The sequence below is a fragment of the Periplaneta americana genome, chromosome 1 (genome assembly GCF_040183065.1).
Source record: "Periplaneta americana isolate PAMFEO1 chromosome 1, P.americana_PAMFEO1_priV1, whole genome shotgun sequence".
NCBI lineage: Eukaryota > Metazoa > Arthropoda > Insecta > Blattodea > Blattidae > Periplaneta > Periplaneta americana.
Window position 1 is genome coordinate 224,108,896 of NC_091117.1, and position 12,254 is coordinate 224,121,149.

The 12,254-nt window shown below is 37.7% G+C and overlaps 1 protein-coding gene across 3 annotated transcripts in view; it reads left to right on the plus strand.

The window, feature by feature from the left end:
* The window catches only part of Dtwd2 (DTW domain containing 2), a 144,593-nt gene that overhangs the window by 70,670 nt on the left and 61,669 nt on the right, over positions 1-12,254 (plus strand). For 2 of the 3 annotated variants that reach the window (XR_011334723.1, XM_069838722.1), the window contains one exon: positions 4,309-8,587. The exons of the other annotated variant lie outside the window; for it this stretch is intronic. Coding sequence is in view for 1 of the 2 variants with exons in the window: in XM_069838722.1 (XP_069694823.1) it covers positions 4,309-4,349 (41 nt within the window). In the remaining variant the exon portion in view is untranslated. Of the gene's footprint in view, positions 1-4,308; positions 8,588-12,254 lie in introns of those variants that run through there. 3 annotated transcript variants of the gene reach the window in all.

Here is a 12,254-nt window from a genome sequence, read left to right on the forward strand (position 1 = left end):
GAATCATGCACTTTCTTATTCTCACAATGTCACTCTTAGCTACACCAGCAACAGAATATTTCCCAGGACTAATATTAAATTTCCTGAGAATATTGCGACGGGTTTTTACCTGGTGGCACGTGTTGGCTGCGCCAATTTCGACGGTGCCCTCTTCTTGTTCTGCTGTGTCGCCGGCAGAGGAGAAGTCGATGGACGGATGCTGGAAGATCTTGTCCCCCGGTAGAGGAGATCTCTTCTCAGGGACCTTGTGGTTTTGTGGGCGTAGGATATAATGTGATGTTCGTCGTTCTCACGAAAAGAAACCAAGGAGTAGAGTTCCACTAAGTGTATTTATTCGGCTCACTTCCCTTGCTTGAGTCCAAGCGACGGAATACTGGCTGTTGTCATTCCGTGTGTTTTCGGCGTCTCGTCTAACGCCAGTTTAAAATCGCTGCCGTCACTTTTTGAGTAAATCACAAAGCTAAAAGGTGCGAAATCTACACTTTATCACTTCGATCGGCTGGAAAACGGAGAATGATAAGATATACACGATCGGAACAAGTGCCGGAGATATTATTAATACTCCTGCGATCGGCTCACAGGCCGTAGACTATATAAGTGAGTAACACGCCACTGGCCGGCAGTCTTCTGACCAAACACACGATCGGCTCACTAGCCGGTAATATTCTGAGAAAATACACGCTCGGCTCACAGGCCGGTAATCGTCTCGGGGGCTACATGCTCGGCTCACGTCCTTTTAAATACTCACTAAGGTGACGCGCTCACCAGACGCTACTATTGTTTGCCAGATTCAAACAACGCTACCAGCGCGTTCCTAGACAGGAAAAACCCCTTTATGCTATACTAAAGTTCAGTAACCTACCTCGCGTCTACTAGTCTTAAATGCGTTAGGCGCCTGTCAGACTGAGTGAATAAAGAGCCTATTACGCGCTTCGCTGATCCCCCTCGCGTAAGTTAAACATCTTACAGAAATATAGAAATATCTAAAATGAAACTATACTATAACTTATATAGGAGAAAAAATATCTTACTATCGCCGGACCACCCGACTACAGCTTCAATATTAACCTGTGTTTTGTTGCCATAGTTGAAATGCAAATGGTGTCCATTACTCCTAATCTCAGGGTATCGAGGCCTACATATGTATCTTTTGGACACCTTCGCCATATCGTGCCATTGAACGATTCGTTACAATTCTGAGTCAGGCCTTGGAGACATTTGGACAACATTTTCTGATCTGTCAGCCTTTCATAAACAGGCTTGATTGCTCTCATAATTTCAATGGGCAACCCTGGCTTATACTTATACAAGTGCAATTCATTTTTTGCTTTGGTGCGATTGAAAGAACACGAGCTGTCAACACCCTCCGGACACTTGCTATGGAAAGGCTGGTTCTTATTTGCTGACAGATGAAAAAATGTTGCCCATATTGCTTTGGACATAGCTTGCACACTAGTGGTATTTTCTCGCAAGGCTATGCCAAAGTAATTTTGCAATTTATTGGTGAGGCTGCTCGTAAGTTTCCCCTTCCCTCCCAACTTTTTGTCTTTGGCTAGTTTTCGAACAGCCGTCCCTAATCTCTTCTGATAGTGTCCAACGCACTCTAATTTGTTTATAGTTTTTCCATTGTATAGATTTGTTTCTACCACTGCCCTATAACTTTTTGAGTCCCCATCACCATAAAAATCCACATACTGGAGCCCTCTCTCTTCTTCAGAGTGGAGAAAAAATTTTTTGGCCCCTTCTGGTTCCATATTGGGTGCTGAACCACTGTAATTTTTGGCACAGTTCCTGTTGTGATCTGCTTTCCATGCAAGATAAGCTGGTGATGTTTTATCTTCATGGGAGTGAAGTTTACATCCCACGCAGCTTCTTGACATGACTTCAACATCTAACACTGTCAATTTTCCACGAGTCAAATGTTTTCTACTCAACAACATAGATGGAAAAAGTTGTCCAACACTACAAGAAAACATGAGATAGTCGGTTTCCTCTCTGGGTGTTTTTTTTTTCCCCTTCTGCAAATTATTTTCTTTGATCCTGTATCTTCTGTAACATAGGTAATTTCGTCGTAATTGACTATACCAGCGTTTCTCAAACTTTTTTGAAGTGTGGACCACTTTTTTAAGTCAGAACAGTTCCGCAGACCACCTTACTCTTCTTCCCTTCGAAAGCAAATTTATCACTTTTGTAGCATATTTTAATACCAGTATACTTATATTTTGAAACTGAATTAATTAATTAAAATTAATTTAATTCATTTAATTTCATATTAGTATTAATTAAGTTAATATTTGACAGAAAAAAAATCCTTTTCATTTTTTAATAAAACAAGGCTATTAGAGTTATTAACTACACAAAATAAATAAATCTTGGTACTCATATTAATGAGATGGATGAGCCTGCCGATTCTTGCACAGTTGTTCTATATTTGGACGTATGCTGGTAAACTTAAGTCAGAGATCGTCATATACATCGAGTCGATTTCGGTACTTTGTTTTATTAGAGTTAGTGATGAAAACCCTTTCTCACACAGATACGTAAAAGCAAACTGAATTATAATCTGTAAAGCACCATTGTACAGTTCACTATATTCTCTTTTCGCTTGTGATGAGGTACAGGAATTAACCCTACCTTCCGCTTAGAATTTTATTTTAAGTTCGGTGTCATTCGAGAGTTCAATATTAAAGTTCAATGAAAGTTATTTTCAATATCGCAATGAAAGGGATCACGAACCCATGAAAATTCGACATATTTGCTTGGAAAATAAGTTTCAAATTGTGACCTTAGAGTTTCAAAATGCGAACATGGTATGTCACTCCATAATTATTTTCCAATAACGAAATCATTTTCAGCCAAAAAAGACTCCAGGGCTGGAAGTAGTGAAAAAATCCTCTGTTTTATGAACTGACCCACAAACCAAGTTTCGTCTCGAACACCTTTATTTTCTCATTCGCATTGAGAACTGTCAAAGAATTACCTTGTAGAGAGAGATTTAGTTCGTTTAGTTTTGAGAATGCATCTGAAAGATATGCCACTGTTCTTAGCCACATGTCATCAGCTGAAGTGCAGGGAAAAGATGTCGAGAAACACCACGTTCATAGTGCTTTAAATTTCTTTTGTGCGAGATCGTGCATATTTGCTTGGTTTCCACACAAAACCAATCCGCGGAAAGTCTAAAATTCCACATTTAGTATTCCCAACCTAACACACATAACAATTTCCCTCTTCTTACTGCTTAAGTGACATATTGATTTTACTGCTTTAGGCTTTTAACATATTTTTAGAGACGTTCAATATAGTAATAATTATAAATTGGAAACTTACCACTGCAATTTCACCTAAATTGCACTGTTAATTATTGTTTTTAAATATTTGCAAAAATTAAGTAAACTCTACAACTCCACTAAAGTTACTGCATTCGTGATGCAAGTAACATTAAGGAAGCCGTGAAAAAATCAACAAGATTCCAGATTCAGATGTTATTACTGAAATATGTTATATAAATAATACTGTTAAAATATTAAAATGAAAAATAAATCATTACATAACCTTACCATTTGTTTTAAGTTCGCATTTATAGACTGGGGGAAAAAAAAGACAGACGTATATCACGGCCTGCTGGAGTATAGTAAACACAGAAAACATTTTAAAGCAACAATGTTGAAGATAGATATTTTTGTTTTGCAAATTTATCGTCATTGAACAGAAACCAAGATGGAGATTTCATTGCAACTAATTATAAATTCCTCTTTCAGGTATGTAATAAATGATCTTCGCACAAAATAATGTACGATACACGAGCGGTATGTTTTCTTTCAATTCTCGGAAATTAAAAAAGCTCAACTATGTTTTGCTTTTTCAAACTTTTCCTCGAACATGAAAACTTCAACATACCGCTCTTGTAACGCATATTTCTCTTGTTTCTGAGAGTAGAGTGGGAAGTCGGTAGGCAGGTAGGGTAATAAATTTCATAAAATGTCGATACTGGAAGAAAAAGTGAAAGGCGATTGCCATGTGTCATTTCCAAACTCTGAGATTTTCAGCTATAGTGGGATACGCAATTCGTTTTAATTTAATTTTGTCTTCTGTCCTTTTTGAAGGACCACAAGAGCAGACTGCGAGGACCACAGGTGGTCCACGGACCATAGTTTGAGAAACACTGGACTATAGTGTTTGGTTGTACATCTCCCAACGTAATTTATATATTAAAAATATTGATTTATTGCCTCTGCAGTAATGGCAGCCTGTGCTCTTTTTGTTTTTTTCTGACATTTTGGTACTTAACTCATTCTTGTGTCTTTCCAGAAATGACAGGATCCAATCCTGGCCAGGGAGATTGCTCCTGAAGTTAAACATTCAGCCCTCCTGTAATGAGTTACCCTTTAATGAGACAAGGCTTAGACCCATAAATTACATGAGAAAACCATAAGCAAGGGCCACCAAGTTTGAAAAAAATGAACTGAGCTGTATTTTCTTGTAATGTTTATAGAAATCATGAATAATCATTGCTTTTAATAAATCGTAGTAAGAAAATATTCTTTACCTTCATTTAGGGTGGTCTGTCCTCCATACACTTTTTTTTTTTTTGTTTCAGGTTCTTGACTTTTCAATAAACCTTCATCTTATCGATACCATACTTTTCTGCATTCTGAGTGATCTTACATGCCCTGTAAGTAACCGATGCTTCTTAATTATGCCATTCCAATTTTTTCATTTTCTGAACGGTAATGAGACAAATTTTCCAATTCATCCAACAATTTTGCGTTGCTGAATTTAGTTTTAAATCTGTTGATCAAAGCTTAGGGCACAATTCTTGGTTTGTTTAAATTACTTTTTCAAACTTCTCTTTATTTTCTTCTTTCCTTGAGCAATGTTTTCTCACTAAACTTTCTTTTTTTTGATCCTTAATTGACACGAAGCTGGTTAAGGCTCTTAATTAATTCACTGTCCACAGTAGATTAGAATATGAATGGACTGATAAAAAGAGGGGAACTAATTCATATTAATACAAAAATGTTATTTGTTACCTTCAGTTGAAAGTTGAGAGTTGTTGACTTCTATTGCATCACTGTCCAATAAAAATCCTACATTGTGGCTCAAATGAGGAACTACGAAGTCTAATTCCGGGAATTGAATGATATCATCTGGTGATGGACCATCACCTGTCTTCAGTCTCTCGTTTGATTCAAGGGCTAGTTCTCTCTTCCTCTTTGATGTTACATTAATCAGCATTTCTTGAGTTGCTGCACACAGTACGGTGAAAATTGAAACATTGAAGAAATACATAGGTACTGGTAATCAATAATACCAGTATTGTAACATTATACTGATTAGTGAACTGTGTTACTAGTTAAAAATATATGGAATGGGTGGGGAAAGGAACTGACCATCCTATTCAATTATTTTCTGTCTTAGTCGCCTCATGAGTGGTGCCTTATTGGCATTGCGATCAATGGCATTGCCCACTGTGTGGGTAACCGAGTATCTTCTCTGTTGTACGTTGATGACTTCAGTTTATATTACAGCTCCCGATATCTTCCATCCATCGGTCGACAGTTGCAACTGGTCATCAACATGCTATCAGAATGGGCTGTTCGCCATGGCTTTAAATTCCCCACTCAAAAAACGCAGTGTGTCCACTTGTATAACCATCGTGGACTGTATCCATGTCCTGAACTACGTCTTAATGGAGTGGAGTTGCAATATACAGACACTGCGAGATTTTTGGGTATTATCTTTGATTATAAATTAACGTGGGAGGCGTATATAAGTGATTTGTGAAGGCGTTGTGAAAAATCGTTGAATATTTTACACCTTTTGTCAGGGATTCGCTGGGATGCAGCCCGCATAGTCCTTTTACGTCTCTATCGTGCTCTTATCCGATCAAAACTGGATTATGGCTGTTTTATTTATAGCTCAGCAAATAAATCCAAGTTACGTCTCTTAGACACCATCCATCATCATGAGATACGACTTGCTACAGGGACCTTCCGAAAGAGTCGGATAGCGAGCCTGTATTGTGAAGCGGGGGAACCATCACTGTATCGGCGAGGTAATGTCTTGTTGTGCTCATATGCGGTTAAGCTATGCTCACAGCCTGAGCACTATTCTTACGACTCCTTCCACCATTAGTCTCTCTATGGCCGATACAGTGAAAATCCACGGAGACTTCGTCCAGCAGGTATGGAGTTTCGTGAATTGCTTTCTTGAGTTCGACATCCGCCTATCATCAGTTCGCATACTGGAATATCCTACGATTCCACCGTGGTTTCTGCGACGTCACATGTTTGATATAGCCTAAGTCTGAGCCGAAGTTTTAAGAGCTTTACACCAGCTCTTTTCTATAGACTTCATTGTAGTGAACTTTTATCACGATTTTGAAAATTATTCTTTAGCTTTTACTGTCGGATCCCGGGTAAATGATTCTGTTGGTTGCTCCTTCGTTGCAAATGGACAGATATTTAAATATAAATTGAGCGAATGTACCTGTGTTTTTACTGCAGAATTGTATGCTTTTTACAGGGTCCTATTGCTTTTAATTAGACAACCACAGCGCAGATATCCAATCTGCTCCGACTTCTTAAATGCCATTCAATCTCTGCAGGCTTTACATTCCGATGATCCGCTAGTGGTCAGAACCCAACAGCTGTTGCACACACTCCTAAGCTCTGACTTTGAGATTGGAGTAGTGTGGATTCCTGGCCATGTCGGAATTCCGGGGAATGGGGCTGCAGATGCTGCAGCCAAAGATGGTGCTATGAATAGCACTCTGGTATATTGGCGCGAGAGGTGGCAAGACTTACAAAATTATTTGAAATATACAATATGGTGGAATGATCTGCACCGGAGGGAAATAAATTGCGCATGATAAAGATTACAGTTCGAGTTTGGGATTCGTCCACAAAAGCGTCACGACATGAAGTTTTACTCACCTGGTTGAGGATTGGCCACTGTCATCTGACACATGGCCATCTTCTACGTGGCGAGCCTCAGCCGGAGTGTGATATGTGCCGTGTTCCACTTACGGTGGAACATTTTTTATTGCATTGCAGAAAATATGACCATATCTGTCGACAATATGGAATTCGGCGGAGTCTGCGTGACGCTTTTGGAAATGATTTTAATTGTACAAATGCAGTTCTGAAATTTTTATCCAGTACAGGACTTGACAGGATGATTTAGTTTTTTATTGACCTGAAAATTTATCCTCTGGACCCTTTACATCCTGAGGTTACGTTCGTTGGTTTACATGTTTTTAACACACTTGACAATTCAGACCTGTTACATCGGAGTGTTTTATAAATGCGCCAGATATTTTGTTTTTGGTGGCATATGGTATAACTGGATGGGGAGGCATTAAAAAAACTGCTCTTCTTCCTCTAATTATGTTGCAAAAACGTATAATCAAAATTTGCTTGTAAATGTGACTGAATTATCCAACAAATTTGATCAATTCCGAATTGAATGTTTTTAGAATTGACCAAATTTATAAATACTCTTTAATGAAATTCTATCATAAAAATATAATGAAATTTGTAGCTCAGCCACATGCTCATAATACCAGACGAAATGAAATTCTTAAATTAGTTGAACCTAAATGTTCCACATCTGCTGCTTCACTACACAGTACAAATTATGGTCCACGTCTATATAATTCGATAATAAAATTTCATCCAGAATTGACTACTTCAAGCAATGAAATTTTCAGATCCAGAATTAAAAAATTTATATGACAGACTTCCCTGTATTTATATTATGTACCATGTATTGCAAAACAAGTTTATTTCTATCCTAAGTATATTTTTTCTATCTTATCTTGGTTACTATATCAACATGACCTGTTCTAATTATACTACTAATAATAATTTAATATTAATCCACCAATCTCAACATCGTCTCTTTTTTCACTCAGTTATTACTAGTATTATTATCGCCTTTATGTGACCTTTTTTCTTAAGTATTTTGTCTACAAAGTATGTATATCTATGTAACGGAACTGTCCCCGAACACAGCTTTGCTCTTTCGGGGTATTTTAATGTAACGTTTTTATGTATATATGTTATTATTAAATAAATTAATTTGTTTTATTATATTATTGGTTTTTTATTTTTAAATCTAGTTAGGGTCTGAGAACTGCTCACTTTTATATTTTTATGCATCACCTTGTTGGAACTGCATTTGTGTACCTCGTTTTAACCGTGACAACGCTCTTTTTTTTGTTTCTTTTTAGCATTTTGATTATTGTATTGTGTTTCTGTTGTGTGAAGAATTTTAGATAAGGGCACAAATAGCCATAGTAGCTGACGCGCCCTTTTTAAACCTCACTAACTAACTTCAGAACGGTCAGCGCGTCTGGCCGCGAAACCAGGTGGCCCGGGTTCGATTCCCGGTCGGGGCAAGTTACCTGATTGAGGTTTTTTCCGGGGGTTTTTCCTCAACCCAATATGAGCAAATGCTGGGTAACTTTCGGTGCTGGACCCCGGACTCATTTCACCTTCATCTCATTCAGACGCTAAATAACCTAAGATGTTGATAAAGCGTCGTAAAATAACCTACTAAAATTTAAAAAAAAAAAAAAAAAGAACTTCAGAACAGGCTCTGTGAGACACTTCTGTGCCAAGAAAGTCACTGTCACTAAAAGTGTTCTTGTTGTTCTTCCTCAGATTTCACTTTAGGTGTGAGCTCAAGGCTCTTGTTAACATTTATTTTTCCTTTATACCAATGACATGCTGACCCAAAAGATTCCTTTCCTGCAGGAAAACGAGTCACTTTAATTGGGCACTTTGGGATTCTTTTACATTGGAGTATCGCTTTCCTGAATCCCGATTCAGCATTCTTCAGTAACGCAACCTTTGGAATATGCTGCTGCAAAAATTCCAGGAATATCACTTTCATTAACAGCTCTGTCTGTATTATTTAAAATCCATGTTTGTATTTCTTCGTCATAATTATGATTAATGCTCCCGAAGATTGCAACATCTAACGGCTGCATTTTGTGTACAATGTGAAGGTAAACAAATAATCTTCACATTATTTCCCCTAGCTTTTGAAACGACTTTCAGATTTCTGGTACGGCTCTTTTGCCCATGAAGTGCGGGTGCTGCTTTATTTTTTTGCTGTACTCTTTCAAAAAAAAGAAGTGGTCAAACCTGCTGTGAAAGGCTCTGTTGAGATCTATCCAGTCGCAGTTGCAATGCCGATGCTTCCAACAGGTGCTTTGTCCAAGAGCTCAGGCTTCGTTCTAATTCTAGGAAACAGAAACAGGGATGGTATGTAATTGTTGTGCGACCGTCACTTAGGTCGCTCTGTTTGCTAGCTGGATGGCTACTGCGCTCGACTTCTGCTCCTTCTCATCAGGATTTCTGACACCACCATTGTACACAACAATGGAAAACTATTTTGCTGGAAGAGCTGGAGCTCTCAGGATACTATAGGAAAACTACATAATTACTAAACTTTGAAATGATTGCAATCTTGTAAACTCTACCTGATTTATTATATATTTACAAATGTACAAACAAAACTACTTACAAGGTATTTCATTTTCTTCCGCCAACACCATCACGGTACCGTCTCTTCTGTGACCAAACAAATAGACTGGATGTACGCCCTCCGTCAATCTCCACTAACTCCCGCATCTCCTCACCAACACTTTTTATGTTTCGTTATCCGTTTCCCGCCCGGGGTGCTGACCACGCCATCCACCAGGTGAGATGGGCTTAAAAGCACTTTTGATTTCACGTACTTACAGATGTCGTCTTAATCAAACATCTCTTACATTTTATTTGATTCAGTGCATTATAGTGATAAGTCGCTATAATGAGACTACGTGCAAGAAAAAAGTTCGAACAATGCGTGATATAATTTTAACCAATTAAAATGCATGCTTTGTTCTACTGGACCAATGCGATTAGTCCAGCAATGATCTGTGGCATAAGAACACTTTCATTGCAGGCAGTGATTTACCACACGCCCGACAAGACTCTATAATGCTGGCTAAGCATCTTAAGACCGTGTATTCCGCTGACACTGTTTCTGTTTCAAATTTAATACTCCACAGGAAATCATGCTACAGGGCGCTCTTTAGCCCTGGGACATAACATAATGGTCAGCAGGATTTGTGCACACCAAAACTGAAACTGTCTTCCCCTTCTATGCATTAGTTAAAGCTTTGACGATCCTTTTCCATTTCTGTGAAGTCATGCGTGGATGTTTATGTACAACCGTATAACCAGATTCATCGCAGTTGTGAATCTGGTCTGGAGGAATCAGTCTTTTACCATTCATCATTTTTTTTTTTTACAAACTTACCATGCATTCCATGGTCTGCCATATGCCAAAGTATACTGATCAATCCGATCGAGTTGGGTTCCTCCAAGTTGGTGATCAGGGGGTGCAATGGTGCTCTTCTTTTCGATAATTTATCGACTTTACCATCACCCAGCCCTTTTCGCTCTCTCGTCTTTTTCATCTCTATCTTTCTCACTGTCGGCCATCACTGTATGCAGAACGCCCACTACATCATCACAGCCATTTTCACCTCTCCATCCCCGCTGTTAGTTCTTTGCCATGTCCACCTACATGACTGGATTTGTTGCGATTGCCTAGTGAGGCACATACGTCTTCCTCTTCTAGATATTTGGGTCATTTGCAGAATTTGTATAACAAATGATCTCCATCAATTCTTACCCTTCCCATTATTGCATTTATAACGACAGAGTTATAAATTCCTAACAGTGAGTAGTTTCAGTACTAATGTAGTAAACGTCACAAGAATTATTTCCTTCATGTGAAATATTTCACGAGAATAAAATAAAATTTTCATTGTGACAGCTAAAATGCTGTGTCCATACTAAAGTTTTTAAAATGGAGCATGATTATGTCCAGATAAAGGTTTGTTTAATAATGTAATTGAGAAAAAAATTAAAGAAACATTTCATATTATCAAAACTTCATTTATGTCTGAGTTTATATTTCCTTAAACATGATTACATAATTATTCTAGTCCAGTAAGTCAGTCAGGTCTGTTACACCATTCTGTTCCTATGGATACACAGTTGAAAAAGAAATCACACAGATGTCAGCACAAGCCAAGATGATGCACAAAGACCCATTTTGATTGTACTGCTATGTTCACCCATTTTGATTTGGCGAGTTTGTGTGTCATACTCTTGCTTTATGTTTTAGTCTAAGCGTGCATTTTTACTCTGTCAGATCTGTTTGTGTTGTGTTTTCCACAAATAACAACATATAAAGTCAAGATCAAGAGGACGTAATAGTACACGTGTCCAGTAGTTAAGTTGCTATTTTGAAGATTTTTAAGCAAAAAAATTTTAGGTTAGCACATGCTTGTTTGTTTTGTCAAGTCTGTTACCTGTCAGATCTGTTACTCCGTCATGTCTGTTACATCATTCAAAACAGTGCTGTAAAGCAAGGTGAGTACAGTGGCTGATTACTATGGCAGAGACATTGCACTACATTAATACATGCAGAATATGCACTAAATAGTACTTTGATTTTGACGTTCTCAATCGTCCATTTGTTATACAAATTTTGCAAATGACCCATTTATATTCATTCTTAGGTTAAGGTTCTTAAACTCCCGTCTCACCAGCGGGGATCTTTCTTATCTCCGTGGTCCTGTCCCACGGTTTCGAGTGCGACTTTCGACTTGTTTAGCCCGTGAGCAGGGTTGCCAGATTTTAGATCTGCCAAGGAGGAACATTCTTTTTCTATCATAATATAGGGTACAGTATTTACGTTTTTGGCAATATGTTATGTCAAAGTATTAACTTAATGACTTAATAGTACTTCTGTCTCAGAGATTTCCCCAGCTATTTTTTTTTATCAATTGTAAAGCACAAATTCCAAAAATATGGCACTAGATGTTACAAAATATTTAAATTTCAATGTTTATTATTAATTCATAACAATGACATAAAATTTACTGATACCTGAATTCGTATTCATTTTGTGCCTTAGCATATTACTGCTCCAAATCAATAATTTAACATACCGTACAGTATAAATTTTCAGAGCTCCCTACATATTTATCACTGGACTTTGGCATTTTCAACAAGCTTTTTTCCATTCTCTTTGCCATGCATTTGTGACGAACGTCACTTTTTAAATGTTTAAAAATATCAAATTCACCACCGAATTAGCTGTTAACAAACCTTACACTTGCCATAAAAACCGACATTGTTAAGAAAATTAATTTAAATTTATTGTAACCTAATTATTTAGTATAT